General features: G+C 42.4%; 1 protein-coding gene across 1 annotated transcript in view; it reads right to left on the bottom strand.

Annotated features, from left to right (window-relative positions):
• slc16a10 (solute carrier family 16 member 10) overlaps nucleotides 1-27970 on the bottom strand; it is a 47958-nt gene that overhangs the window by 10132 nt on the left and 9856 nt on the right. Inside the window, exons 2-3 of the mRNA XM_083790401.1 lie at nucleotides 12719-12863; nucleotides 10522-10945 (exon numbers count right to left, since the gene is read on the bottom strand). Coding sequence (XP_083646527.1) covers nucleotides 10522-10945; nucleotides 12719-12863 — 569 coding nt within the window. The remainder of the gene's footprint in view (nucleotides 1-10521; nucleotides 10946-12718; nucleotides 12864-27970) is intronic.

Raw genomic sequence — 27970 nt, 5'->3', positions numbered from 1 at the left:
AAGTAGTAAACCACGTCCACAACCCACAATACAGCTTGAAATCTAGCTTGAAGTCATGAAACTATCCACATCCCAACTCGGCACAAGAGATGAAAGCACCGTCCTATAGTGAGCATTAGACATATATGGAGATACGGCTGAACAGCAGAAGACACGTGTTTTTACTACTACTCATATCGTACGAGTAAATCATTCGCGATGTGAAGCCAAAGCTCACAATTTACGAGCTCACACTATATGCTCACACTATACGCAGCCGTGATGTCACAGTCATCTGACAGAGGCTCTGGGGTCGATTAAGGACTTCTATTTTACTTACTTCTATATTACTAATCTAATTACAGTATTATGATCTGGGGGCGTGTAGTATGTCATATTGCAATTTTGGGCATGTTAAGAAGCGCTTTTGACACCCCCCGGAGTGCGCAAAACGGCCTTGAATTAGTCATGGGTGTGTTTAAGGCGTGTTTGAGACGTACCCAATCAACATGTCCGTACTATTCTCTTTACCAGTCAGCTGATGTCACATACGGAATGCGCACTTTGGGGATCGTGGTATGACATTTCTTCAGGCTGGCACCATAGAAGACATGACATGCCTTTGTCACATTTGGGTTAATTATTCCTATTGCACTGCATGCTGTCACCTTTATGCCTCAAAAGAACAGACCCACCTTTCAGATCGGAATGGAATTGCGAGTAGATAGCAGCATATAAACAATCCATGCGTAATTAATTAATTCGATAACGATAGAACCATGTACCATACAGCGAATGAAAGCAAGATTCCTAAGGAATATGGAGATTTTTACATTTAATAAAACGGTTGAGAAATGAGAGAACCATGAGTGTTTATAGGCTAATATCAACGTTTTTTTATGAAAGACCAAACGGGCTGTGAACTTGAAGAGCTCAATCACCATCCCGACACGGAAGAAATATAGCCTAGTGCATGCATGTATATGCACTGTTGCACTTTCACACAGTAGCCTACACACGCTCTTTATTTGTTTCTATTGAAAAACACCAGTAAAATAACGTTTATTATATTTTATTTCATTCAAGTCACGACGAAGGAATGAGTTGAATGCGTGCTGCGTAATGCTGTGGCCCTGATGGTATGGTCTTCGCTGAGTTCGCTCGTAGCATTTTATTGAAGAAGACTTGAATCGGGTGTGATACAGCATATGAAAGCACATTTCCCACGGATTATGGAGATGTTTTTATTTATTTTTAAGGTTGAGAAATGAAAGAATTATGGCCGTTTCTAATCTCAACATTTTTTTTTTAAAGACGCAAATCTGCCATGTCTCATAGAAACAAGTAAATAGGTCTATAAAAATAAGCGCATATAACAGGGGTCTGTAACCTATTTTAAATGAAGTGCCATGTTTTTATTTTCTAAATAGTGAGTCTGCCATATCCAGATTAATTTGAATGACACCACATTAAAATAAAAAAACATATTTTGATTGTCCACAAATATAAAGTTCTTCCTTCTTTTTAAATATGTTCTTGCACATTGTTATAATGATCATTATATATCCCCCTGCAGTCAGAGTTCATAGTTTTAATGAATGAATGTGATGCATTGTGAGCTGGTATAGATCTGCTATTTTCAAAAGTAATCTTTTTATTTAATTTTTGGATTAGCTGTCCTTAGTTGGGCAAATGCATTCATCTGGGGATCCTTGACATGGGAATGTGCTGTGTGACGATCACTGGTTTAAACAACATTAGGAGAAAAGCCCAAATAACCACTTTAGAAACAAGAAAAGCAACCACACAAAGCAACTTTACAGAAAAATAAGCCGCTTATAATAAACAGACATGGCAACACTCTACCAGCCTTCCAGAGCCGCTCAAGTGTCAAATCAAACAGTGCTTGTTGCGTTTATGAGGTGGTCAGACCCACGTCTAATCGTTATGCGCTGAGTGTCTTTAGGTCAAGGGGCTTAATAGCAAATTGCGCAAAGCGAGAATAATTAACATATGGACACTCCCACAATGCTAAAATATTCAGGGACGCGGTATGCCAAATGTGTGTGCGTTCAACACGGGCCGAGTGCGTTCAACACGGGCCGATATGCCTTTCATAATACGAATGTGCGCAGAGCGAGGCCAATTTATGTATCACGACCATGTAAACCGCACCTTCAAAATCGACCTAGAGTCTCAACCCCGCAGGCAGCAGCAGTGAGACAGAGGTGGTGTGTGAACGGGTCTGCTGTGCTCAGCATGTCCACCACTGCTCTTCCTGCTGAGTGAGACAAGCAGGTCACCAGAAGCAGCCGGCGGCAGCGCCATGTGCTCTGGACGCCCGGGGGGCTCTCTGGATCTCTCACACATTGCAGATGTCTGAGTCATGTACTCTACACACACAGTCTCACACACACACACACACGTATGAAATTCACCATGTGCGCACAGTCGCACACTCACGCTGATGCAAACAACACAGCTGACGGTCACATAAACCAGCACTGAGCAAGGGTTGACCACATATACACACACACACACACACACACACACACACACACACACACACACACACACACACACGCAGAAGTATTCACGTGACACAATTAGTCTGTCTATTCAGCTATTTAAGATCCGCCTCAGTAGTGATATCATAAAGTTAGTTAAACCACTTGAACCCTTGCTTTATTATTCTGGGGCAAAAGGTTGTCACGTTGTCACAACATGCTGTGAGCTTCAAGTATATCTGCTATGCTTGCAGAAGAGATTTGGTGTAGAGGGAAAAACTAGAGGATCTAGTATAGAGCCCTGGAGGACCCGATAACTAAACTAAGTAAATCTCTAAGGTGGTCTTTCTAAATAGAGAGGCTTGCTATATCTGGTTATGTTTTAAATTCCCTTTTGTAGCCTACGCATTGAACCCATTCACACACTGTATCAGTTATGTCTGTAATGTATTGGAGGGCTCTTGCTAGCTTGCAAGTGGGTGTTGTGTCCTGCAGTTGGTTATCGCTGCAGAAGTCTTTCTCTGGAGCCACCATCATTCCCTCTAAGAAGCGTAATATGATATTTTCAACGTGCATCATCACTGATCTAATCTTCAAATACAAACTAATTGGCTTGATTTCCGGATCTGCTCAATATGACGTCTTCAAAGCCTTACTTTCATCTGATGTACAGTTAGATAGGCCTTGATTAATCCCGAGAGGCAAAGTTGTCATAGCAATGCAGCAGTACGAGACATGATAGGGCAGATACATTAGGTGTTTTATACACAGTATTGTACAGTATGATTGTGAATACAAATAATGTCAAGGACCCCATAACTCTGAGACTATACAAATGGAATCAACATGTATGTCTCAGAGTTGCAGCCGTGTAAGGGTCCATTTAAGGAACCCTGGGGGTCCCTGGACTGCACTTTTAGAACCACTGTAGTTTATGCCACTACTCTTCTTGTCTTTAAGCACTTACAGATGCCCAATATCTCCAGTAAAACACACAAAATGCATTATTTCCTGGAAGCCAGGTGTTCCTATAACTGCGATTAACCTGCTGAGATTTTCAAGTGGATCCAGAAAAAGATGGGAACCACTGTGTCCTAATATACAGTACATACAGTATGAAGCAGCGATGCTGAGGCATCCACTGCTTTCCCTCGACTGAAGAGCTGCCAGCAAAGTTAAAGGCAGTCAATGACTGGAGGGATGTTTACTTTGTGAGGCCTGCAATAAAATACTTTATTCCTGTCGGACAGAAACCTTTTAAATGAATGCCCTAGTTTGACGTACAAGATCAAAAGTAGCCAAAAAAGCCGATCTTATAAGCTTGTGGATATGATTTTTTCATATATTTTTCCTATTTGGTTTAGCTTACATGTGTTTTTAAAACACTTGTTGAAAGTGAAAGTCATTAATAAATGTTTAACCAATGAATAGAATTAACAAGAGCCATCCATTGGAACAAAGGCTCGCTTTTTTCTTTTTCCCCCCCATTTCCAGAAAAGTAAGTGTTCTGGACACAGGTTTCCACCCAACAGTGACCACTTCCATTCTAGTAGATCACTGGTTCCCAAACTTTGGGTCTTGTAGATCTGCTAATTTCACTGGTTTGGGACCATGTCTAATTTCTGTTTTGGGTCACAGGCTATAACGTTTAGGAACCACTGTAGTAGATCATTAATTAAAAAACAAAGTGACGTCTGCGATGCGTCTCCTCTGATTTGTTCTTTCTACATGCCGCCTCCTGAGCATGTGGATGTGTGTGTGCTGTGTGGTCACGTATTGTTGCACATGGGCCAAGCGTATGTGATGTTACAACACTTATTTAGGGCCGCTGCCAGCCAGGTGGCCCGGTAGCATGGAACATCCAATACTAACTAAATAAACACACACACACACACACACACACACACACACACACACACACACACGCACACACATGCACACGACACTCCCACACACACATGGATACGCAAATACACACACATGCACTCGTTTTGTAGATTACACTTTACACACATTCAGCGGTTAACGCTGAGCGTCCCAAGCACCATGTTCCAAATTAATTCACAGGCACGCACACACGCTTACTATGTACAGTGGACACGTGTGGCCATAGAATGTCCCTGGCCTTACAGACTAAATAAGTACACAGTCACAGACACAGACATCTCTGGGACGGACATGACTAATTCACAATGAGTCCAATGGCCACAGAGCTATTGTCAAGTAAAAGGGTAACTGAATTATCTCTTTACTCTGGCCTTACTTCAATGACACAAGGAATGGACTATTTTCTGAGGACCCGTGACAACATAGAAAAACGCGCGCGTGCGTCTGTCTGAGCTAATATTGTATTTTTTCTTTTAATCACCCTTGACTTGAAACTATGGACTGCCACAAGCCAATCCGGAACCTTTTCGTCCAGCTCTAACTAGCCTGTCCTTCCACCTTATGTGATATACTGACAACAGCAGCCAATCGCAGGGCAGGCATGCAGTCTAGATGCTGGCAATATCTGGTGATAACTCACGTTATCTGGTATTACACCCGTCCATACCAAGAGTGCCGATAACATTTGATGGACTGGTGATACAAACATAACTGACAAAAGGAATTAATAATCAGATTTATGGATTACAGGGAAATTGAATGACAGAATGTGTTTGAAAAGAGACAGGGAGGCAGGCAGTAGAGATGTTCTGGGAATCACATTTCATGCTACTTTCACGAGTGTACATTGATTGTACAAATTACTGCATTACTCAAATGCAAATTACTCAAACCAAAGATAATTTCAGCAAAAATACTTTTTTCACCATGAGATTAAGCTCAATTTGACTAATTCTTGCTTACAACCAGGTCCTTAACTAACCTTAGGTTAGATGAGGACATGTTATTATACTGTGTGTGTTTTTTGGGGGATGAGCACACAAAAAAGCCTTAAGTCTTTTAAAGTAAAATTCCAAAGAGGAACAGGGTGGGGCAGAAAAGCATTTCCAAATGTGTTTATGGTGTAAATACCGTTCATTCTTTAGTGCATTGCTTACACTTTCTTGTGAAATGCTGTTTGACAACCTTCTGATAAGGAGGAATTCATTGGATAATAGGTGGATATTATTTGGATGAATTTCTGAATTTCTAACATGGGGGATGGATAGAGAAAGATGGGCAACAGAGGTCATGAGATGAGACGCTGGGATTAAGTCTGAACCTGACTGTGCTGTACTTTACGTCTAATAAGGCCACAGTAAAATCCTTAACAAATGAATCATTACAAATGGATACATTAACACTGAGGATCATATATTTTACTGTGAAGTTGTACCACAATGATGTGACTGCACCTCATTGTGGTACACGTTTTAAAAGTGCTACACAAGTATAGATTGCTACAAACCCAAATATTGTCATTTTAAAATATAATTTTATGATCATTTTTGTTGTTGTTGTTTGTGTCAAGAGAGAGAGACACGAAGGAGGGGCTGTGTGGGGAGAGGAAATGACATGACATGATGGCTCATGAGCCAGACATCGAGCCATGATAATATCATTGTCTCGCTCATATAGTTTCCACATTAAACCACTTAAACCCTATAATACTTCATTGACCGGAGTTGCCCAGAGGTCTATTAGTGTCAAGAAGACCCCCTCCTTTTTTCCCCTCCCCATCTACAGGGATATAGGGAGTTAGGGACCCTAGTAGTAGTATAGTGTAGTAGTATATAGTAGTAGTGGTAGATCTACAGGGATATAGGGAGTTAGGGACCCTAGTAGTAGTATAGAGTAGTAGTATATAGTAGTAGTGGTATATCTACAGGGATATAGGGAGTTAGGGACCCTAGTAGTAGTATAGAGTAGTAGTATATAGTAGTAGTGGTAGATCTACAGGGATATAGGGAGTTAGGGACCCTAGTGTTCATGTGCTGGAGCCACCGGGAAACAGCAGCTATAACACTTAAACTAAACCCTAATAAAGTAATCTAACATGACACCTTTAAGGCTAACACATTCTCCCGGACTCTTTTAAGGCTAATTGAATATCCAGACCTCCTCCAAGACACACATCGCAGGCCGACAGGTGCACATCGTCATAAAGCACACTGTGATGAGCTCATAGCAGGCCGTTTAAACAAGGTCCCTACACTGTGGGGGCACACCACTACGTTGTGTATCACTTTGGATCACTCCAGAATCAATACATAATGCATTACATTAACTGCCCTGCCTCTTCCCAGTTCCTGGGTGTTTTTAAATCTCTTTTAAAGACCCACTTTTTCTCCCTGGCTTTTGTTGTTTGACTACGCATATACCCTTATATACCATGTAGGCCTATGTATGTACTTTTGCTTTCCCTTTTGCATTGTTTGCTATTTTGTGTCACTTACATGCTGTTTTTACATGTTCTTGTTCAGCACTTTGGTTTGTCTTCGGGCACTGTAAATGTAACCTATTAATTTAAACATGTTTAATTAAGAATACAAACTACACAGTAGCTCTGGGCATTGTGTGATTATGCAGCACAAACAAAGAAGCTGCCCAATTATTTAATTTCCATTGGCACATTATGATGTGACACACCCTTGTTGGGTGTGTAATGTCTGGTAAAAATGTAACAGAGGTCCGTGCAAGATAGAAGGATTATTAACTCACAATAAATGCATAAATCTATACTACTAATGAATGGGGAGTTTTTTGTGTAGTATAATAAGTAAGTTCATACATGAAATAACTAATCGGAAAATGTGTGTGTGCGTGTGTGTGTGTGTGTGTGTGTGTGTGTGTGTGTGTGTGTGCTGGACTTTACACCCTCAATAGTCACTACAGACTCAGAGCTGATATGTGGAAGTTGGCATTGAACGTGGAAAAGGACATGTATCTTTCAAAGGCTGTACTCAGCATTTTGCTGTGGGGATAAGAGAGAGAAAGGAGGGGGGGGGGTCTCCCTGCTAATTTAAGCAGCTGTGTTATTCCCCACACACTCCCTTCCTGAACTGAACAATCTGATTGTTGAGACTTTCCCTCTGTTTTTAGGACTATGTTTAAAGCATGCCTGCTTTATTAGATTGAACACATTGCACATACAATCCTCTGTAAATCTGGGACTGCCAAAATGAACCCAAATGTCCCCAAATGAAGTTAACACAGAGGGTTGTACTGTGCAGAAGGAGACAGGAAACAGGGACTCAGAGCATGCGTCACAGGTCACGATCTGAATTTGAACCTGTGACTTTGGAATGATGCGTGTGTATGTGTGGTTATATGGTATACCCATTACTGACCATCACTGCAGGGGCAGTGACCTTTCACTTACACTTACAGAAGGGTCTTTCTAACCCAATGGTTCTCAAAGTGGGGTCCGGGTACCCCCAGGGTACTTGTATCAGATTCCATGGGGTCCACAGCTAAATTAATTCATATAGAATCAGAATCCGCTTTAACCCTATACCCTTATACCCTATACATCTCTACAAGCTCACAATACGTCGCATGTTGTAAAGTCGTAGATCGGCTAGGTCCCTGGCACAAAAGATTTTCAGATGGGGGTCTGTCTGTGTCCATATTACTTTGAGGGTCCTTGACATGAAAAAGTTTGATAACCACTGTTCTAACCATCTACAACCAGAGTTAAAGCCCCACTTTCTACATTGTCGCACGATGGTGTCGAGATGTTGCCTTGGGAGCTTGTAGTTCTGTTATTGTTGCTATAGTGACTCCAGGTTGAAAGCAGTTCAATGTACTGTACACTCAGGATTTTACTGTGTACCGCTCTTTTATCACTGAGTAATGGTCCTCAGGCCGCTATATGTTGAAAAGGGAGAGGAAGTAGCGCGGCTGAATAAACACTCCCTGCCCTTGAGCAAGGCACTGACTGCATATGTTCCAGGATGTACTGTATGCAGCATCATGTAAGCAATGTGAATGAGTGCATTAACTGTCAAGTTGCCCTTGGGCAAGTGCAGATCGAGAGGGCTGGTGGCCTTTCTGGAATATTCTGCCTCAACCTGATGTTGGGCTCTGCAGCCAGAGACTACACCTGTGATAAGTGACCAGGCCTGCATGAGAACCAACGGGGTCTCAGCCGGAGCAGACACTGGACACGTGTTGGGATAATACAGGCTAGGAGCCCCAGGAGAGGCTGACCTTGCTCCAATAACGGTCAGCATTGTCCAAATAAACAGAAAACTCCTGAACCCACCTTCCGCACATCCCGGCTCTCCCCCTTCACACCTCCTAAGGTGTTTTCGCCAATATCATATTATATCATATGTTCCCGTCCTATAGTCCTATGAGTAGTGTGTGACTCTTGGGAAACGTAAGACGTGTTTACTTTGACTGTACTCTGACTGCAGCTCAAGTCTCGCTGTCATATTTGCTTACATTCACCAGGACGCATGGTTGAACTGTCTTGTGTACACACACATACAGGTACAAGCGTACCGAGGAATTAGGGAGTCGCTGTGAAGCTTCGTTTTCTGCCATGGAGTCGAGCAAAGCAAAGCAAGTCTCGGGTTAGGTCAACATTCACACGGAGGAGCATAAACAGTTTTGACCCTTTTACCATGAGCATTTTGAGCCTGTAGCATTCACTGTTACTAAATATTATAGAAACCTTCCATAACAAATATAATGTTCTAAGTCACCTAAACTGTAAAGCAGAAGCAGAACTATTTTGAAACAGTTTAAATAAACGGCATAAGTTGTTTGCTATGGTATAATAGTCAGTGTTTTTGAGGCTTTAGAGAGCAGGAGCAGACAAAAGAGAAGGATCATAGTTTAAAATGACTGTGCCAAAAGATTAGCCAGACTATTGACCCGGCAGATTCGTGTCTGGCCACGCGAGGTTACCTAAAGATGGCATGTCTCTGAATAATGCCAATGAAAGAGGATATAAGACTTGTGTTCATTTAACACAGCAAGTGTAAAGAGTTGACCTATAAGTAAATTAGCAATCCTGATGTTACTGTGTAGGTCATTCTGAAAGCACTTGAGCCGCAAGTGTCACTATTCTGGGCACGTCATAAAAGACACGAATATACAAACATCTGGCAAAAACAGATGAACATTTAGTGGAAAGAGCCGATATAAAAACACAGAACGTTGTGAGATTGTAGAATGGCTATCGTCACAATTCATGTCCAAGGAAGTAGTGTTTAAGTGGTTAACATATTACAACTACAGACAGTCCTTATCTTTATTGGTTATTAATATAAGTCATGTAGAAAAGTGCCTGACACACTGGAGTTGATCCTAATGAAATGGGTGCCTCAGAGAGGCCTGAGGCACCCATTCCCATGTCAAAACTCATGGTAACATTACTCGCAACTGACTGGGGAACACCCCAGCTGGAGTAAGGGTTGCCTCCTCTCGCCTTTCACGTGAATATAAGTCACGACGTTCGATATCTGTTATGATGATATCTTCGCTGCTGCTCCCCAGTTGACCCTTTGGTCCCCATTTCAACATACACTCCTCTCCTTAACCCACAGAGCACACGCAAAACACAGGATGGCAACACAGGGAGAAATCATCATCCAATGCATTTCTCTGTTGGTGTTCAGGATTAAGCTACATATCTTCCTCCACGTGATGTTATTCTATGTCACAGCCACCTACAGTATAGGGTGGGAAAGTGGACTGAACATGCATGCAAACACATGTAAGTTTGTGATAGTGATAGTAGAGAGTGTGAAGGAACAGCAAACTGGCCACCATGTGAATATGGTCAATAGACCAATTTTTTGTATGCAAACATTCACACACCAATGGCGGAGGAAAGCATGCAAGGCACCAATCTGCTCATTGGGTGAAGTTAGGTCTTGCTCAAGGACACTTTGACGGTATCCGAGACAGAGCAGGGGCTCGAACCAGGAACCTTCCAATTCCGCACCTCTGCACTGTTATTGGTTAGCGAAATACAAGGAAGTGGGCTTCCTATGCCAAATTTTCCAATTGGTTTCCCCAGGCTTTTCTTTTTCAGCCGAATGCAAACGAAAATAAAAGCCTATAGGTTACCGAGGCTACAACATCAACAACTCACCAGGTGAACATAAGGCACAAAGTAGCCGTAGAGGGCAGCAGGGATCCCGAAGGCCCAGATACGGTATCCCAGGGACCTCCAGATGTTCAAGTTGAAGACCTCGCCCAATCGGGGGCAGCGGCCCGAGCTGCTCCGCGGCTTGGTGGGCAGCAGGGGCCTGTAGGTGAAGCCGGCCAGCATGAGGCCGAACATGAGGATGGAGAGCACGCGCATGGTGTTGTGCAGGCCCACTTTCTCCAGCAGGCCCGAGAGCACGTAGGGCAGGGCGATGGTGAAGCCGCTGCTGCCCGCTGTCACGATGCCGTTAACCAGGCCCAGGCGCTTCTTGAAGTAGTGGCCCAGGATGACCAGACTGGGCTGGTAGGCGAAGGAGCAGCCGCATGCAAACACAATGCCGTAGGTGAAGTACAGCGGGCCGAGAGACCTGAGGAAAGAGTAAAGTCACACGTGGCGGCAGATGCACAAGCTCACATGTTGCATCGGTGCGCGTTGTGAGCTTGTACTAGTAGATCAGCTTTTTTTGTTTATTGGTATGTTGTTGATAGACATTAAACTCATAGTGATATCAGAGATCAATGACTAAGTATTGGAAATATGTGCACACCACACAAGACAAGACACACAGACACCCCATATTTCCGTTACTTTTGAAAGTGTTTGAAAGTTTGAGGAGGATTTCGCCCACTGTAAAATTCATGCCATGCGCAAAATAGGGAGACCAGGGTGAAAGTGGTTAAAATGTGTGTGCATCTATCTCTGTCCCCTACTGTATGTCTGTCCCCTCAAAAGTAGACCAATTAGCCCTTCACTAAATCCCACCCCAAAAAGCGATTGTCCAATGCCAATCCAAATAGTTTAGCAACGGTTGCTATGCAGGTCAAGCTTTCTTCGCTGCTAACGTGCCTATTGGACAAGGATGGGTTGGGGAGGGACTTAGTGAAGGGCTAATTGCAGCTACACCACTTTGTGAGGGACATCCCAAAACAGAACCACCGTTCTGCCATAATAGTCTGAATTGCCCAGTGAACTGAAAGTTGGGTCGTAGCTGAAAATGCATGCACTTAATGAACCTTTTTGTTTTGTTACACCAACATTGTTCTTGAGAGGCACTTTCATCCTTTTTGGTTAAGGTGTTTTTAGACAAATCGCTATTTCCACTTGGCCAAGTCAAATGAGGCGTATGCCGCCTTCACCACTGATTATCGCATTTTGATTTGTTTTACTTAGCAGACATAGCAACTTTCTATTGACGTGTAAAGATTGGCCAGATTTAACATGATTAAAATTGGTTGAATGAATATTGTTGTGTTTAATGTGTTACTCACTGTTTTTTCCATGTGTGCTGTACAAATCACGTTGTGATTCTAAAAGTGCTATAGCAATACACTAATTATTATTTCTATTTCTACTGTTATTATTCACGTGAATTACTATGAAATACTAATACTCCGATTCACAGATAAGTATGCACAGATTGGAGGTGGAAGCAATCAATCTTCCACCACCTATCCTGAAAGGTGCCACCTAAGGACAATGTGGATGATGTCATACTGTAGTGACTTGCACCACACCAATCTATATTCCACAGTCACAGGCCACACCCCTTCAGCCAACAGTTATCAGCGTCTGTGGTTCAACAGGTTTAACCACATGAAACCACATGAAGCAGATCTGGAAACATAGAAGATAGAGAGAAAATAGCTGATCTACAAGCTCACAACATGTCGCAATGGCACACGTCGGTACTGTAACTTGAAAATCTGCTATTTTTGGCTTAGACATTAAGTAGTGGGCCTATAGTATAATAGCCCTGTGGGACCCCAGTCAACTAATTGCATTTAAGTGGTCACGTTTTAACTTCGGCAAATGTTAATTCCTTGCAAAGAACTCCATCAATCACAAAGAGTATTTCCACTGGGGTTAAATGTTGAATTAGTTCAAAATAAGAACAGGATGGGGCAGAAGCCTTTCCAAATGGTTGTTTATGTAGTAAATACCATTCTTTATGTTGCCTTAAAGCCAAAATGTTTCTCTTTTCTGGCAAACAGACAACCTTCTGAGTGTGCAAATTAATGGTAATAAAACTATTTGTAATATTATGGGATGTTTCATGCACACGCGTGCTCACACACGCACGCACACACGCACGCACTCACAAACGCACACACACACACACAAAATCAACACTGTTCCTTACTTGACGAAAGAGCTGGCCAATAAGCCGATCAGGCCCACGGCGGCTCCAGACACTGCCGTCACTCTGCAGCCCAGGATGTCCGTGAAAACACTGACGATGGGAGAGCAGAAAAAGATCATCCCCATGGACAGAGAGCCCACCCAGGCTGTATGGGAGAGAGAGAGAGAGAGAGAGAGAGAGAGAGAGAGCACAAACACAAATACAAGTAAGATAAAATATCGACTCAACACATCAGTCGCCCCACCCCTCACTTATTCCCTACCTAACGCAGCAGTTCCCAAACTTTTCAGGTCGGGATTCTCGGGACCCAAAAGAGTGATTGAAGAGTGAGTGAAGATTAGATGTTTGCCCAGAACCAGTGGCTAACTGTATCCCAATTCTGGGGGTGAACATTTGGCGAGAATAGCAAGTCTACGTGATGTGAGCTTGCTGTAGCTCGGCAAATTTTAGCAAAGAAATTTGGTGTAGAGGGAAAAAGGTAAGGGCCTAGAATAGACCACATGGGAGACCCCGGTCAATGAAGCATAATGTATGCTGAAGGGTTTAAGTGTTTAAACCAAGGCGGATTCTTTCCAAGTGAAGAGTATCAGTCAGTTCTGCCAACCACGGTATTAGTGAGGTGTGAAACTGTCAAACTGTCAAACAGGGCCGTGGCTCAGCGGTCCAGGCACCTTGGCAGGTAATCCAGTCTGGCAGTGTGCCGCGGGTTCGACGGCCTGTACTGCACGTCACCCCCATCTCTCTCCCCATTTCCTGTCAGCTTACTGTCTCTGTCCCTCTATGAACAAATAATAAAATAAAGGCGAAAGCCACAAAAAAACATAAAAAAAAAACTTTTGAGTTTACTGAGTTTATTAAGATCCCCAATGGTTGATGGAAAACATCAGCTAAATCTTCAGGTCTGGATTACAGTAGGCAAGACAAGACGTAAAACGTCATATGATTTGAACTGAACATTGGTCAGCCAGTGGTTGAATGAAGCAGGGTGAAATGCAAATGAGGGCAGAAAAGGCGTCACTACTAGGCCCAGTTTTCTCTATAACAAAGACGTGCGAGACGAGCGTGGACAGAGGAAACAGGAAGTCACTAGGAACAGGAAGAAGTGATCAGGAAGAAGACAAAGCCTCATATATCAACACTAAGCACATGGAAACCATAGAGACGTCGAAACAAATGACATCTACTTCAGTAACTCTTTTAGATGAAAAACAATTAAACGTAAAGTTTATTGAGTATGATGTTGATATTAAAGAGGAAACATAAAGAGGAGTATCTGATGAAAAGCTTCTTCAGTAGATAAATCAGTGTCAGTAAAATCATCAGTGTTTATTTAACCATTTCCATTTGTAACTCTGAGAGTGTACACGTATACGTGCGCACACTACAAGGGCAGTGTTTTGAGTGTTCTGAAGAATGAATGGTGGTTCTTCATATATTGAAAAAGTCGGGCATTTGACACACCATAGCAGCAATGCAGTCTTTACAACATAGCAGCAATGGAGTCTTTCATTTGACACAACATAGCAGCAATGGAGTCTTTCGGAATATGAAGGGGGAATATTTTAGCAATCTAATCTAATATTTAGCAATCTAATAGCCTACATAGATGATGCAGTAAAAGGTAAACACATTGTGCAAATAAAATGTGCAAAGTACAATAACTTCTAAGAGCATATAGTACCAAAAAAGGAGAATAACAGTGTATGATCTATTTCTGAGAGAAAAAAGAAAGGAGCAGATGGGAGGCAGGTTTTTTGTTGTTGTTGTTGACAAAACTTTGGCTGAGTCTCTTCGTGGTGGCCTTAAGACACCTCTGGTATTTGTGTACACATTGGCAAAACCTGTCCACAAACGGTTCATTGCTGGGGTAATATTTGTACATGTGCCCCAGCTGGAATGGAGGAATGTGTGAACTGACATACACCAAGAATAACATGCCTCTCTCTAGGAACACTTGAATATAAACATGATGCCACAGATCCGGAAATATACTGTTTCCGTCTTTTATTCTTATCACCAGAAAGGAGTAGACTAAACATGATGGAGGAGACAAACAAGACATGCACAGAAAAAACATGCACGCAAGCACGCACACATGTACACACATTGTACACACATGTACACACATTGTACACACATGTACACACATGTACACACACACACACACACACACACACATGCCCTTTGACCACAAATTAATTGAATTACATTTGTCGGTTGCTACTGACGAGGGCTTTTTTATTACGATGAAGACAAAATGTGTTACAAATTAGCAAGTACCGAATAAGAAATCCGAGTTCCCAGAAGTTATCGCCATCTCTCACATACAAACGGAGAGGGGGCCAAATGAGTAGCCTACTTAAAAAACAAGTGTTGTTTTCGTTTTGCATCACTAAACGGGGACACATGAGGTTCGGCTGGAATTTGTTTTTGTATCTGACTGTTTCCCACCATTGGTAACGGGAGAAGGTCACTGTAATTTGTCTTCATGTTGTCCTATCTACGTCTGTCTACCATCAACTAAAAACTAACTGGCTAGAAATGAAGCATGTTGTACAGGGAAGGTATAGACTCCTGCCTGGGTATTTTCAGTTGGCTTCAGAGACCATTCTGCAAAAAAGTACTGTAATCTTATGGTATGGTTTGTGGGAAAAAATATCTCTAGTCTACAGAACTGTAATCAGTGGAATCTCATAATGCTGAAAGTTTGCAAATATCATTCAACGTCTGCATTCAGTCCCCCTCTCCCCCACATACACACACATAGTTGAGTAACATACTGTAGCTTTGTTGGCAAGAGGCCAACATAAGAGAGGAAGAGATAAGGCGAGGCAGTTTTATAATACGGACAGATATACTGAGGAGAAAAGGACCAGGGTTTGTTTTGTTGGTTAACAGTATATATGGGAGGGGGAACCATGCCTCTGCTTTTGATATGCAAAGTACAATAACTTATATATTCCTTTGTACAATCTGTTACCTCACACCAAATCTGACATTGGGCGACCTCTGGTTAGAGGCCCTCAGTAAGTAGATAGTTGGATATAGAGCAATTTACTATTTAACTGAATGATGGATAAAATGCATGTAACCTAGATACCATACCCTGATGGAAAATGCTGTTTTACCCTTTTCTTTTTTTTTTTTTTTTTTACTATGTTCATTAGTACTTTCAATACTAGTTTACTGATAATTTTTACTGCCTTGTACTGCCTGTCTTTGTTTTATTTGTCTTGTTCTGACCTTGATTGGGGGGGGGGGATATTTACATGTCGGATACAACAAAATGTACACATATGTTTATTCATTGCGGCATCAATACAAATTAAAAAAAAAGTGTTAAAAAAAAAAAAGTACAATAACTTATAAGAGCATAGTCCCAAAAAAGGAGAATAATAGTGTATGATGCCTGCCTCTGCTTTTGATATGCCCCCCCCCCCCCCCCCTCGTTAATTTGTGCCAGGGGGATATGTTTAATCCCTGCTTCTGGTCAGACTTAATTAAATACATGCATTTCCTTTTGAGAAATCTGATTATGTTGGATAATATCACAAGTTAATAATTACATTAAAATGTATGTCAACCACATTATGCCCTGGTGTTCTAAATGTGTTCTAATTCCAAATCTAAATTAGTCTAAGTCTAAATTACAGTTTCTAAGTTAAGAAATAGCAGATATGCCAGCTCATGCGACGCGCTGTGAGCTTGCCTTGTAGATCAGCTATTTTTGTTTTGTGTATGGGGTATTGGGGTATACACAAAACAAACAGTAGTTTACAAATCAAACCCTGGAATGGACTGTTCCTCTCAGCAGAAAGGTTCATTATTTTCCCTGTTAGCCTAAACTGACCCGAGGTGAGTTATGACCAAACGAGCACAGAGCAGTAACCTGAGATGTCAACGAGGTTGCTCAAGCGGTGCTTATTTACTGAATGGAGCACAAGGAAGGAATCCCTCGCCCAAAAACATGCGTCTTATAATAATTAGTCCTCTCAAGAAAAGCAAAGAACTTCTTTCAACCTATATTTAGCTGCTTTCCTCTTGCATAATGCTTCAGCTTAGCTTTCCTGTTTTTTTGTTTTGTTTTTTACATTCACTGTGTGAGGAAACACATTCGAGCCAAACAACACAGTCTCTCAGAACCAATTCCACAAACCAGTCCATTGGAAGACTTTAATGGCAGTACAGTATTTGCTGAGTCGTCCGTTTTGCTGAGGCATCACAGCCCTCCGCCCGCTTTAACCTACATAATGTAATAAATGTCAACCGAAGTAAAAGAGAGGAACTTACATACTGTAATAAATGTCAAGTGCAGAAAAAGAGAAGGACCAAGGAATCTTCAAAAAGACAACAGGAAATTGCTGTCCCATTTTCATCTGCTTGGCTCTCTTGATTTAGAAGCATTTACGCTTCAGACAAAGGATTGGGGGGGGGGGGGGGGTGCACAAAATGTAATATTAGGACGGTCTCTTTCCCAGTGACATCCAAGCGGTAGCCTGCAGGCCACAGCTTGCTTGGTCACTGACAGACAGAGCAGAGCCCACAGAGCTCGCTCTAAGTCGTCTGTCTGCTCCGCTTAGCCTACTTGCTAGGAAGGAACCCCTCCGTTCACCAAGCTTGAACCTGGTCACCCCACACCTACCGCAGTAAAGGAACCAGCACCAGCCTGTGCACACTCACTCACTCACACTGAAAAACTCTACCTCTCTCACAAACCAGGAAGAAAGAAAAAAGGGGGGGGGGGGGGAGGCTGACAGTGACACCTTTATTGTTTTGTTTTTCAACTGTGTTCCTTGAACTTGAAATGTTTTCTTTTCCATTTCCAATAAACATGTTTGCTGGTCTGTGTCTGTCTGGTTGCACAAACCCTGTCAGCAGTAATCAATGCTGGACGCAGCGGTGTGTTCCCGTGCTTGATGCAGAGAACACAGAAAACATCAAGAAAGACAGAATGTCCAATGTCTAATTCTTCTCAGAAAATACCAGATATTTGTCTTACAAATGTATAAGGCGAGAATGGCCTGTTGGCCTGTGCCCTAATGGATCAGGTGAGTTTGCCCAGATTTCAGTATATAAATTTACAAAGCTCACATTAGAACACTAGTTGGTGAGTTATTTATTAACCACAAGTCAATGGAAACCACTAATGGCTGGGCAGACTTGACTCATATTGCTACTCCACAGGCCATTTCTTTGAGTTGGTCAAATAAACAACTTGTCCTCTCACAACACATTCTAGGAATTTGTAAGCAAGAGGCCTGCAAATTGCTTAGGCTACCAGGTTCTGACATGGAAGGAGGATCACACCTTGTCATCTAAGAATGGAAGCCGACATGCTTCATTTAACCTACATTTAATGTTGTGCTCTTCATTTATTATTAACCTGGAAAAAACAGCGAACAGCGAACCTTCCAGATATGATTGTTTTCATTTTCACGATAATCACGAGCCGAACTCATCAGGTTCTGAGAACCTTAACTTTGGCATAGCATACAGTATGACAACAAATCCCGAACCTGCAGGTCGACATGTCAAGATCTATCAGTCAATTCATTGTGCACTGTAAAGCCTGATTCATAATTAGGTTTGGGTACCAACCAAAAATGATTACTGTGACGATATTAATGAATCCAATTAATTAAATGTTCACACTACAACAAAGATGGCAGAACCGTATCAATCGAACAGATGAGGTAACGTGAAATCATATTAGACACAATATTAGCATATAATGATTTAAGTGTTGCTGATGGTAGACTAGCCATGCACACTGCTAGGCTAGCTATCTACTCCTGTATACAGTATGTGACCATTTCTCTATTGTAGGTACGGTACTAAAAACACAGTTGTTGGACGATTTAAATGGGAAAACAAAAGCAATGACCAGAAACTGTACATGGGGGAACAAATCCACTGCACAAAGTGTCAAATACAGACAACCTCTAATCTTTCCCCACTTACCTCAAGTCTAGTCAGACAGCCTGATGCAAAGACTGGTGTATTTGAGGGCATTTTGAGGGCATTGTCCCTAGACTGTGTCCCGTTAAATAAACTAAAACAGTAGGTCAAACAAGTAAAAACGAAATGGATATTGGCGATACAGGGCGTTCAAAGTGTTACTGGCAGTAGGAAATTGCATGTGCTATGTTTGTTTTTTTAATGTCGTTGCCTTGCTTTTCTTTTATTCTCCATTGTTCTGTAAAGCACTTTGAGCTGCATTTCATGTCATGAAAGGTGCTATACAAATAAAGTTTTATTATTATTATTATTATGTAGTACTAAGAATTAGGGTAAAATAAAAAATAGAAACTCAAAGTCACTTATAAGTTTACCTGCCACCTACCTAATGTTTCTTTTCATGTTTAATTTTGTTCTTTGTTGTCTAATAAACCATTATTTGCACTCATAGAGCTTGCCTGTACTGCATGACATATAAACCAAGGCAGAATTTCAGATTTGACAGGTGTCAATGAACATACAGTCACAGAGACTCATTTGGAGGACAGCTGCTTGCAGCTACCAGCTAGCGCAGCATCCAGTTGGAGCGTGCACGCACGGTACCTCTCACTTCTGTCAAAGCCATTGGGTTTGATGTGGGGAAGCTAAGCTGCTTCCTATTGACAAATTGGCACAGGTCCGCAGTCCCCCGCAGAGCAGTGTGAACCCCTGGCCCATTCTGTGCCAGGCCAGAAACACAGACAGTCATCTCAGGACAGGAATGCCAGAGACCCCATTGAAGCGCCACAAAACCAGAGGTAAATGGTGAAAGATGTGCATACCGCGTAGGCACAGAACGTGAATCGCAATCATGTTGCGCACTTGTGGATACTTTTAGGGCTTAAGTATAGGGCTTAAGTGGTTAATTAGTTAAATTCCACGTTGATTCATAATGAAATGTAACTTATTTTTAATATGAAAAAGGATGTGCTTCAAGATTACTCGATTCCTTGAAAAGGTAATTGATAAAATAATCGCTAAGAAAATGATCCATAGTTGCAGCCCTGAAGAGGTGACTGGACTCCACTCACGATACACGTTGCATGTAATCCTCCTTCACTGTCTTTCTTGTGTATTACATATTTACAGTAAATGCCTTTACAAGACAAATGATGGATCAGTGCACTGTAGCGACCCTCCACCCAGACCTGCAAGCCATTTCTCATTATGATCAGACAGCACTAATTTTAGACCCACTGACCTGAGCCCAGCAACTGTGCCGTACTGTACAACCAACCACTACGCCCACGGCTGAGCCTGAACTCCCACCAAGCAAAGTCTGAATTCCTGTGCCAAAGAGAGCACGAGAGTAAAAAGAGAGAAATAGGGAAAAGACAGAGAGAGGGGAAAAAGAGAGACTAAAACAGAGGAGAGGATATCAAAATAAATATATAAACCTACAGTAAATAATGTATTATAAATATACTGTACAATCATTGCTATAGCTACATTATCACCAGTGAATGTGAATTTAGTGAATGTGCAGTTTTTCAACAATGAGCATACGGGTGGGTTATGTATGCATGGTATATCAAAAGTGTATCAACACTGAGTATATGAATGACTATGTGTGCAATCTATCAAAAATGAATATGAGAATGGATTTATGTGTACAGTATATCAGGAGTAACTGAGAATGTCTGTCAACAGACCGTCAACAGTATCAGGATGAATATGTGTAATCTACCAACAGCCTATGAGTTCATCTTTCAACAGTTATCCATAACATCTGTCAACGTCTGTCAAAGTTCTAAACACACAGTATATGATCCTCGTAGTGCAAACGCACCAGAAGGTGGGGGGATGGGACTCGGGAGGGGGTCTGCAGGATACAGTCCACCTTCCTCCTCATCATCCATAACCTCCTCAAGTTTGTCCAGTTGAACTACAGAGCTAGCCTTCCTCGCCAGCTTGTTCAGTTTGTTATTGTCCCTTGTGTTGAACTGTTGATGTTGTGTTGTGTGTGTTGACAGACTGCATGCCTGTTGCATACATGGAAGCCTGAGCCTTAGGGAAGCAGCCTAGCTCTGTCCCTTCCTATTAGTGTTCTGTTCTGCTCAGTCCAGTCCAGTTCAGTCCAGTATATTGCTAATGTGTCCTCCCAGGACCTTGTGCAGTAGGTGTCCTCCACCTCCTCCCTTTGTATGGGCAGGGGAGTTTTGCACCAGTGGAGACCCTGCAGCGACCACCGTCCAGAGACCGGTGGAGACCGGAGATAGGAAGAACTGGCAAGAGGGAGGGAGAAAGAGAAACAATGCACTGGGAAGGAGAGACAGAAAGAGATGAAGAGAGGGAAAGAGAAAGAGACTAAAATGGAGTGGAGAGAGAGACAGAGAGAGATGGTTAGGGGAGAGAGAAAGAGAGACTTACAAGAAGAGGAGGAAGAGATGGAGAAAGACAAAGAGACAGAAAACTCTGAGACACAGCGGAATGTGGTGGACTGGATTGAACCATGTCCCCAGTCAGCAAGGTTAATGAGTTTATAAGCTGTGGTCTATGTTAAGCTAAACATGTTTGGCACATTGCCGAGACTCATTACTTACTGCAGTGTAACACTGCAAGTACCCACAACACTTGTTCAGCCTCCACAAAAGACCAATCACTTTGCTTCTAATTGTCAGGCTTCTAATTTAGAATCTAGTAGAGCGGTGCCCATTGGGAATGATGCAAGTTGGAAATGAATGCCCCACCCAGTTATTATGTTTGTGTCCCTTTTATGCCCATATATGGAGTTCTTCGTCAGGCATGCCCACATATGGAGTCTATGCAGATGTCAGAACATCAGTGTGATGGGGCCCTGTCCAGATCCCGGGCAGAGGCCTTTTGTGCTGGTTCTGGACAACAATGTATCCGACGGACTCAACACTATGCACTGCACTCCTTGTGGTGGTGTGGAACGTGTGTCAAATTTGGGGCGAACGGTTCTCGAGTTACGTGGATTACAGACATACGTACACAAAGAGACTTCACATCACAATGAAAGTTTGCATGACATTCTCATACCGCCAGTTACAAACGTCAAGTCAATGCAAGTGTTGCCAGGGGACAATTTAATTTAAGTAAACAAAGAAAGGGGGTGATATGACAGAGAGAGAGCAAAGAGACATCCCAGCAACTAATGTGTGTTTTAGCACACAAGAAGTGTCTGTTAAAAAAGTGGGTAGTGTTGCCTCTCGCAATCTTCAAATGCTTCCGTCATACAGTCTGCAGAACGGAAGCTCTGAGCATGAGCAAGCAATAAAGCACTAGCAGAAGTGAAGCCTCATCCCCACTTCCGTTTTGTCTTTGCAGTCGCGCAAATGTTCCTAATATGAATCGAAATCCAAGCATAGCTTGCTGCTTAGCAGAAATGGAAATAAAATAATTAAAGATATTTTAAAATGAATTTTCGTGAAAGGAAATGCCAGCTTCCTTGACCGGTTTTCGGGAGGTGTGGTTCCAGACTCTATATAGCATTTGGAGATTGTGGAATAGTTGTCTGGCTACGCAAGACTAGAAAGGGAGACACGTATAGAGGGAATGCACGTGACATCATCATCATCATCCGGACGTTATGCAGTAACACCTACTGAGTGGCAAAGAAAAAGAAATTCTGGCCTTGACAGCCCATACATACAAACAGAAAAGTCCAATATGATTGCATGAAACGATGTTAAACGAGGTTAAACTCACGTTGCCACTCCCTTTGCCACTCAATTTGCCACTCACTTTATGCATGCGCAAGGTGCATACCCAGCCTGAGCTCCTTAGTGTTACACTGAACCAGTTATGGCACTACCTGACCCATCGCTTGCTCTAATTCCTTTCACTGGCCACTCAGGAACCTCCACCGGTCAACCCCCCGTCTTCTGTGATGTCAAGCATTAAAGAGAAAAAAACCCTGGATATGCCATTACTGTGGATCCTGACCAGCAATTATATTCATAATTAGAACAGTTGCTGTTTAATCCTTCCTCAGGGGCCCCAAGCAGGGCCTCAGCCATGCTACAACTCTGCTCACACATCTGGGCCTAATGCCTGATTTACACTCAGTGGCGTGCCGGTGTCACGCGCCCAAAATAGCAGATCTATAAGCTCACAATGCATCGCATCACGGCGAGTTGTGCGCTTGTAGATTGGCTATTAATGGCGCACGACACTGGCGTGCCACCAAGTATAAATCAGGGCTTAAGAGCTCCATACGTTCAGCGTCATGACTGTGACTCTGTCTCCCAGCTGGAAAGCATTTCCACTGGGCACTGCTAGAAGACAGTTAGGGGCCCCTATAGCTTTTGTATAAACCTACCCATAGTTCAAGCTGTACCATATTTTACGTCACATATTTCATAGTTACTTGCACAAGCGGAGCGTGCAAGTAATGTTATCAGTCAGGTGCTACGATGCGTATGTCCCTTAGCAGCATAATGATATTACGTCATATGCTGGCACGAAGCAGACCGTCCAGGTATGTTTTCCGTTATGCTACGAAGCGTATGTCCCATGACGTGATGAAGATATGTACCAAAGCAGCAAAAGATATGACGTCATATGCTGTTCCTTAGCAGCAAAAGATATGACGTCATATGCTGGCAAAACATACCGTGTAGGTATGTTTTCCGCGTATGTCCCATGACGTGATGAAGATATGTACCAATGCCAGGGTATAATTGGTTTACGATGGTGACGTAATGATGATATGTTTCAGTGTCAGGTGGATTTAAAAAAGGGACATACGCATCAAACCACCCGAGTAACCACATTATACCACTAATCAACTCAGAAATTACGTATATATAGACATATACACATTTGAGCATATGACGTGATGAATATATGTACCAATGCCAGGGTATAATTGGTTATTGATGGTGACGTAACGATGACATGTTTCAGTGTCGGGTGGACTAAAGGTAATGCCCCTATGTATACATGTATGTAATCTGACACCACTGCCATAACAGGCATAAGTAATCATTACCATACTTCAAAATACTACTTTTTCTCCTCCAAAAGCAAGGTACGTCGCAAATAGCTAAACCTAATAATTAAATATTGCAAACGTTCTTTCACAGAGAGGCTGAGATTTGAAAGTTTGTAGCGGTCTACAGTACTTGCATGCTCTGCTTGCGCACTAGTAGGCTATTTATGACCTACTAGAACTGCACTCGACAGAGTTTATTATTATGTTTTACAGCTCCATCCTTTTATCTTGTGGACCCCCCACCCCCAAGGTAGGGGACATGTATGTCTGTTCTTTACCAACAGCTGCAAGCCTGCACAGAATGACAACTTTCAGGAAAGGTAATCAATGGTCCGATTGGGTCAAGGACCACCCGCTTCGAGTTGCAAGGGCAAAGGTATAGTGAAAATGGTCAAAATCTTTGTTTTGACACTAACATAGTCAGAAGAAAAAAGTCCATATGCACACCTACAGCGGACAGGTGCGTTGGAAAACTGGAACTGGAGAAGTAGAAAAACAGAATCCTGCACACTGTCTTCACTTACAGACTGAAACGTTTAATGCTGTAAGACAGTGTGCAGGATAATTTATTTCTACTTTTACACAACAGTCAAAATATTTTCCATTAAAACTACGAACTAAAAATCCCCATTTCGAGTGTGATCTACGCATTGAAGATACAAAACCCCCAAAACAGTTAACACGTACTGTATACTACTACTGACAAATAACGAGTCCCATATGGGTTTTTTTATGGCCTTTGACCTCGACGAAGCTTGAAAAGACAAACTCAATGTCACTGGCATTGGATCAATGCCCAAATAATGCGTATTTGTGTGGCAGGGGTTTGTTGTGCCTGACTCCACTTTGGTTTTAGACTGTACACATTTAACTGTGTAATTCTTTTTATTTTAATTTGTTGGTCAATCTCTTTTAAAGTGCTTTAATATACACTTTATTCATTGTATAAGGGCCAAGTATACGTCAGAAGGTTATGGATCAGATCATCTGTGTGTGGTGTGTGTGTGTGTCTCCCTCATCAACCTTTCATCCCCAAATCCTGGCTCGTGTTGTTTTGTCCACACATGACAGGAAGTGAAACTCAGCAAATCGTGACACGGCAAGAAAAATGTGAACGTGGTGCAGAATAATTTATGTCTGAGCATGAAATGTGGGGAAACACGTGACAGCGTTCTTGGAAAGACTTCTGACTGTAATGTATTCTTGAGGACCATATGTAAGACGTTAAACAGGCGGTTGTGTGGGGAGAGGGGTGGTGTGCACAGGGCTGTTGGTGATTGGGGAAGTTCTCTATCCACCCCCTTTTCAATGCATTCTGGTCAAATGGGGCCCGACCACAGTTAAGGTACTGTTCCTATTTAGATTCTCATAGAACAAAACTGAAATTCGAATCATTTCTGCAGGCTAGTTACAAGTCTAAACAATCTAGTGAAATGAGAGACATTTCACAGCCATTTAAAAGTATTTCCGTCAGCAGAATTTGGAAATTTTGGAATTCACTCCCATTCTTTTGAGATTAGTTGCTAAAGCCAGAAATAATTAACCAATTAGACAGACCTACAGTCCAAAGCACTGGTTCAGGTGACCCCCAGGGTTCCTTGGGGGGGTTCCAGGGAGTCCCCATCAAAATGAGGAACAGTTAGCCAGTGTTTTTTGTCAGGTGAAACCTGACCTACATTCGATCGGTTTGGCTTTGACAACCTAGTAGTGATTGGCTGCCCGGAGTCTGAACCCATACTCCGCCTAGCCAATGGGAGTGCCTCCTAAGCCCTGAAAGGCCGCAACGCGGAAGTGTTAACCCAAAGCACCGACCTTACAACCTTAGAGTAGCGGCTAATGAGCTAACTGGAGCTACACAACAAAATGCATATAAATTTAGAGGTTCTCGACATGAAAATGTTTGAGAACCACTTGTCTTAACTACACAGGCCACATTGAGTAACCAATGTAAATGTAGACAGACAGACAGACAGATACTAGGTAGTAGGTACATATTTTTTTTTAATTGTATACTGCCAGGTCTTTTATCTACTTTAACCTAACATGGATGGCTTCAGCTTTTAATATCACTTCACTTCAGCCTGTTTACAGAAGGAGATTAAAGCATCTTGGTATCCCGCTGCCATTTGCTGGCCTGTCTCCCAGCCCCTCGGGCTATGGGCTGATGATGACACTTCAGGACGGGAAGCCAAACAATTGGTTGTCCTGGTCGGACCCTGGTACCACTGAGGTGGCGCGGATGTTTACCTGCTGTACCATTTAATCTCCAAACAACCTTCACCCAAACTCAGAGATCAAACGTCCTGTCAAATATTAACTTGTGTGTACGCACCTGAAACTCGTCACATCAGCGTTGTGGGAGTGATTTGGTCTACGTGAGGTTGCTTTTCGAGGCTCTCGTTTGCCTACCCACACCAACTGCCCGACTGTATCGTATAAAACGTAATAAAAACTATAACGTAAAACACTGAGACCATTGACCAAAGGTCCATAGCTACGTTTTCATATGGGCCATAAGTTGTAACGTCTGGTTTGAAAACTAGGTTGAAATATTTGTCTGTGTGGGGTTAAGCCCAGGATCAAGGCTAGACCATAAAGAAAGTGATATAACTATATAGCTTAGAGGGGTCCCTTAAGACTTCCAGGAAGAGATGTCTTGGTAGGACTGTCCCCCGTAGTAGGGCTGCATAATTATAGCTAAAGAGATCATCACAATTATCAATCATGGTTATTTTTTGGTGATAACAGACATTTTTGTCATTTTCTCAAATGACTAAGTTGCTCATTGTTTGTCGGTGTTATGGCTTTGGTAATAGGCTTTGTAATGACAGTGGTATGCAAGATGCCAAAACTAGCGTGCCAGCAATAATATCTGGCCCAGCAAATTATTTTGTAAATAATTAGTAAAGTATTATTTATTTTGACAGTCCAAGTCCAGGTAGGATATGGACAGAAATAGCTTTGCCTTGATGAAACCTGGTAGGATGAACAAATAGTTATATTTCTATTCTTTGAATGTTATTTTTATCCTCTTGAGAATTTTGGTGGACAAACTTCTGTCACATTCAAAAAACAAACCAAAACTGTTTCACATGGCCGGCAATTATTATATCATATACAATTATTACACAAGCATGTCTGTATGAACCTGTAACATTTTACTCCTGCTCCACAGTTGTTATGCCACACACATCTTTATTATCTTTTACAACAATATAGTTATTGTATGTAAGCATGTTTGTCACCCGATATCAATCATGTCTGGTAACAACTCCCCAGTGGAGTAATTTAGACCGCTCTGAATTTGTCTGCACAATGTTCTAATGCTTGCTTAACCACTTAACCCTCTATACTTAGTCAATTTGGCCTGTGTTAACTGTGTACTTGCTCTGCTCTTTTTTCTACACTGGTTAATACACGGGTTAATAAAAGTTTTTGTCTCGTCACAAATCTTTGGTCTAAACAAGGCTTATCTCCTCCCCTCACACTGTCACACCAATCAGGGCATGCCAGTATTTATACCTTGCAACATCTACTTGGATCTCACACATCTCTTCTGCTTTTTTGCCCTTTTTCCTGGTGGGGGTCTTCAGTGTCTTCCACCAGACAGAAACCCATGCTTGATGGATGCCCAAGCTCGACCACCCCCGGGGCCTTCCTTCAACACCTGCAACTGGCATCACTGGCTCCTATCCTCCGTCCATCCTCCTCCCTCATCCCCTTTATTCTCTCTCATGCCCTCATCCTCGAACACCCTCATTTTCCGTCCTTATGTGTAATTGTCCCCTCTGCGCTATCCTTTCATCATCATGTCCGTTCATCGCCACATATCCCTTATGCCTTCATCCACTCATCCCTTTATCCAGTCACTGCCCTTATCCATTTATCCCTCACACCGTTCTCACCCTTTTACCGCATATCATCCACGCCTTCATTTCCACACTAATTGACTACTGCAATTCTCTGTACACTGGTATCGACCAGGCGTCACTTAGGAGCTTGCACTTAGTGCAGAATGCAGCTGCCCGTCTTCTCACCGGAACCAAAAAACGAGACCACATCACCCCAGTTCTGGCCTCTCCATTGGCTCCCTGTTAAGTTCAGAATAGATTTTAAGGTGCTTTTATTTGTTTTTAAATCACTTCACGGTCTCTCTCCCTCCTACCTCTCTGACCTAATTGTGCCCTACGCCCCATCTAGAGCATTAAGGTCTGCGGGCAAGCTACTGCTGGTCGAGTGCACGACAAGTAAGAGGAGCAGGGGTGATCATGCTTTTGCGGCTGCGGGCCCCAAAC

The sequence above is a fragment of the Protomyctophum parallelum genome (assembly GCF_964188405.1).
Source record: "Protomyctophum parallelum genome assembly, chromosome: 19".
NCBI lineage: Eukaryota > Metazoa > Chordata > Actinopteri > Myctophiformes > Myctophidae > Protomyctophum > Protomyctophum parallelum.
The sequence above is the reverse complement of the archived record's forward strand: the minus strand, read 5'-3'. Positions and strand labels throughout refer to the sequence as shown.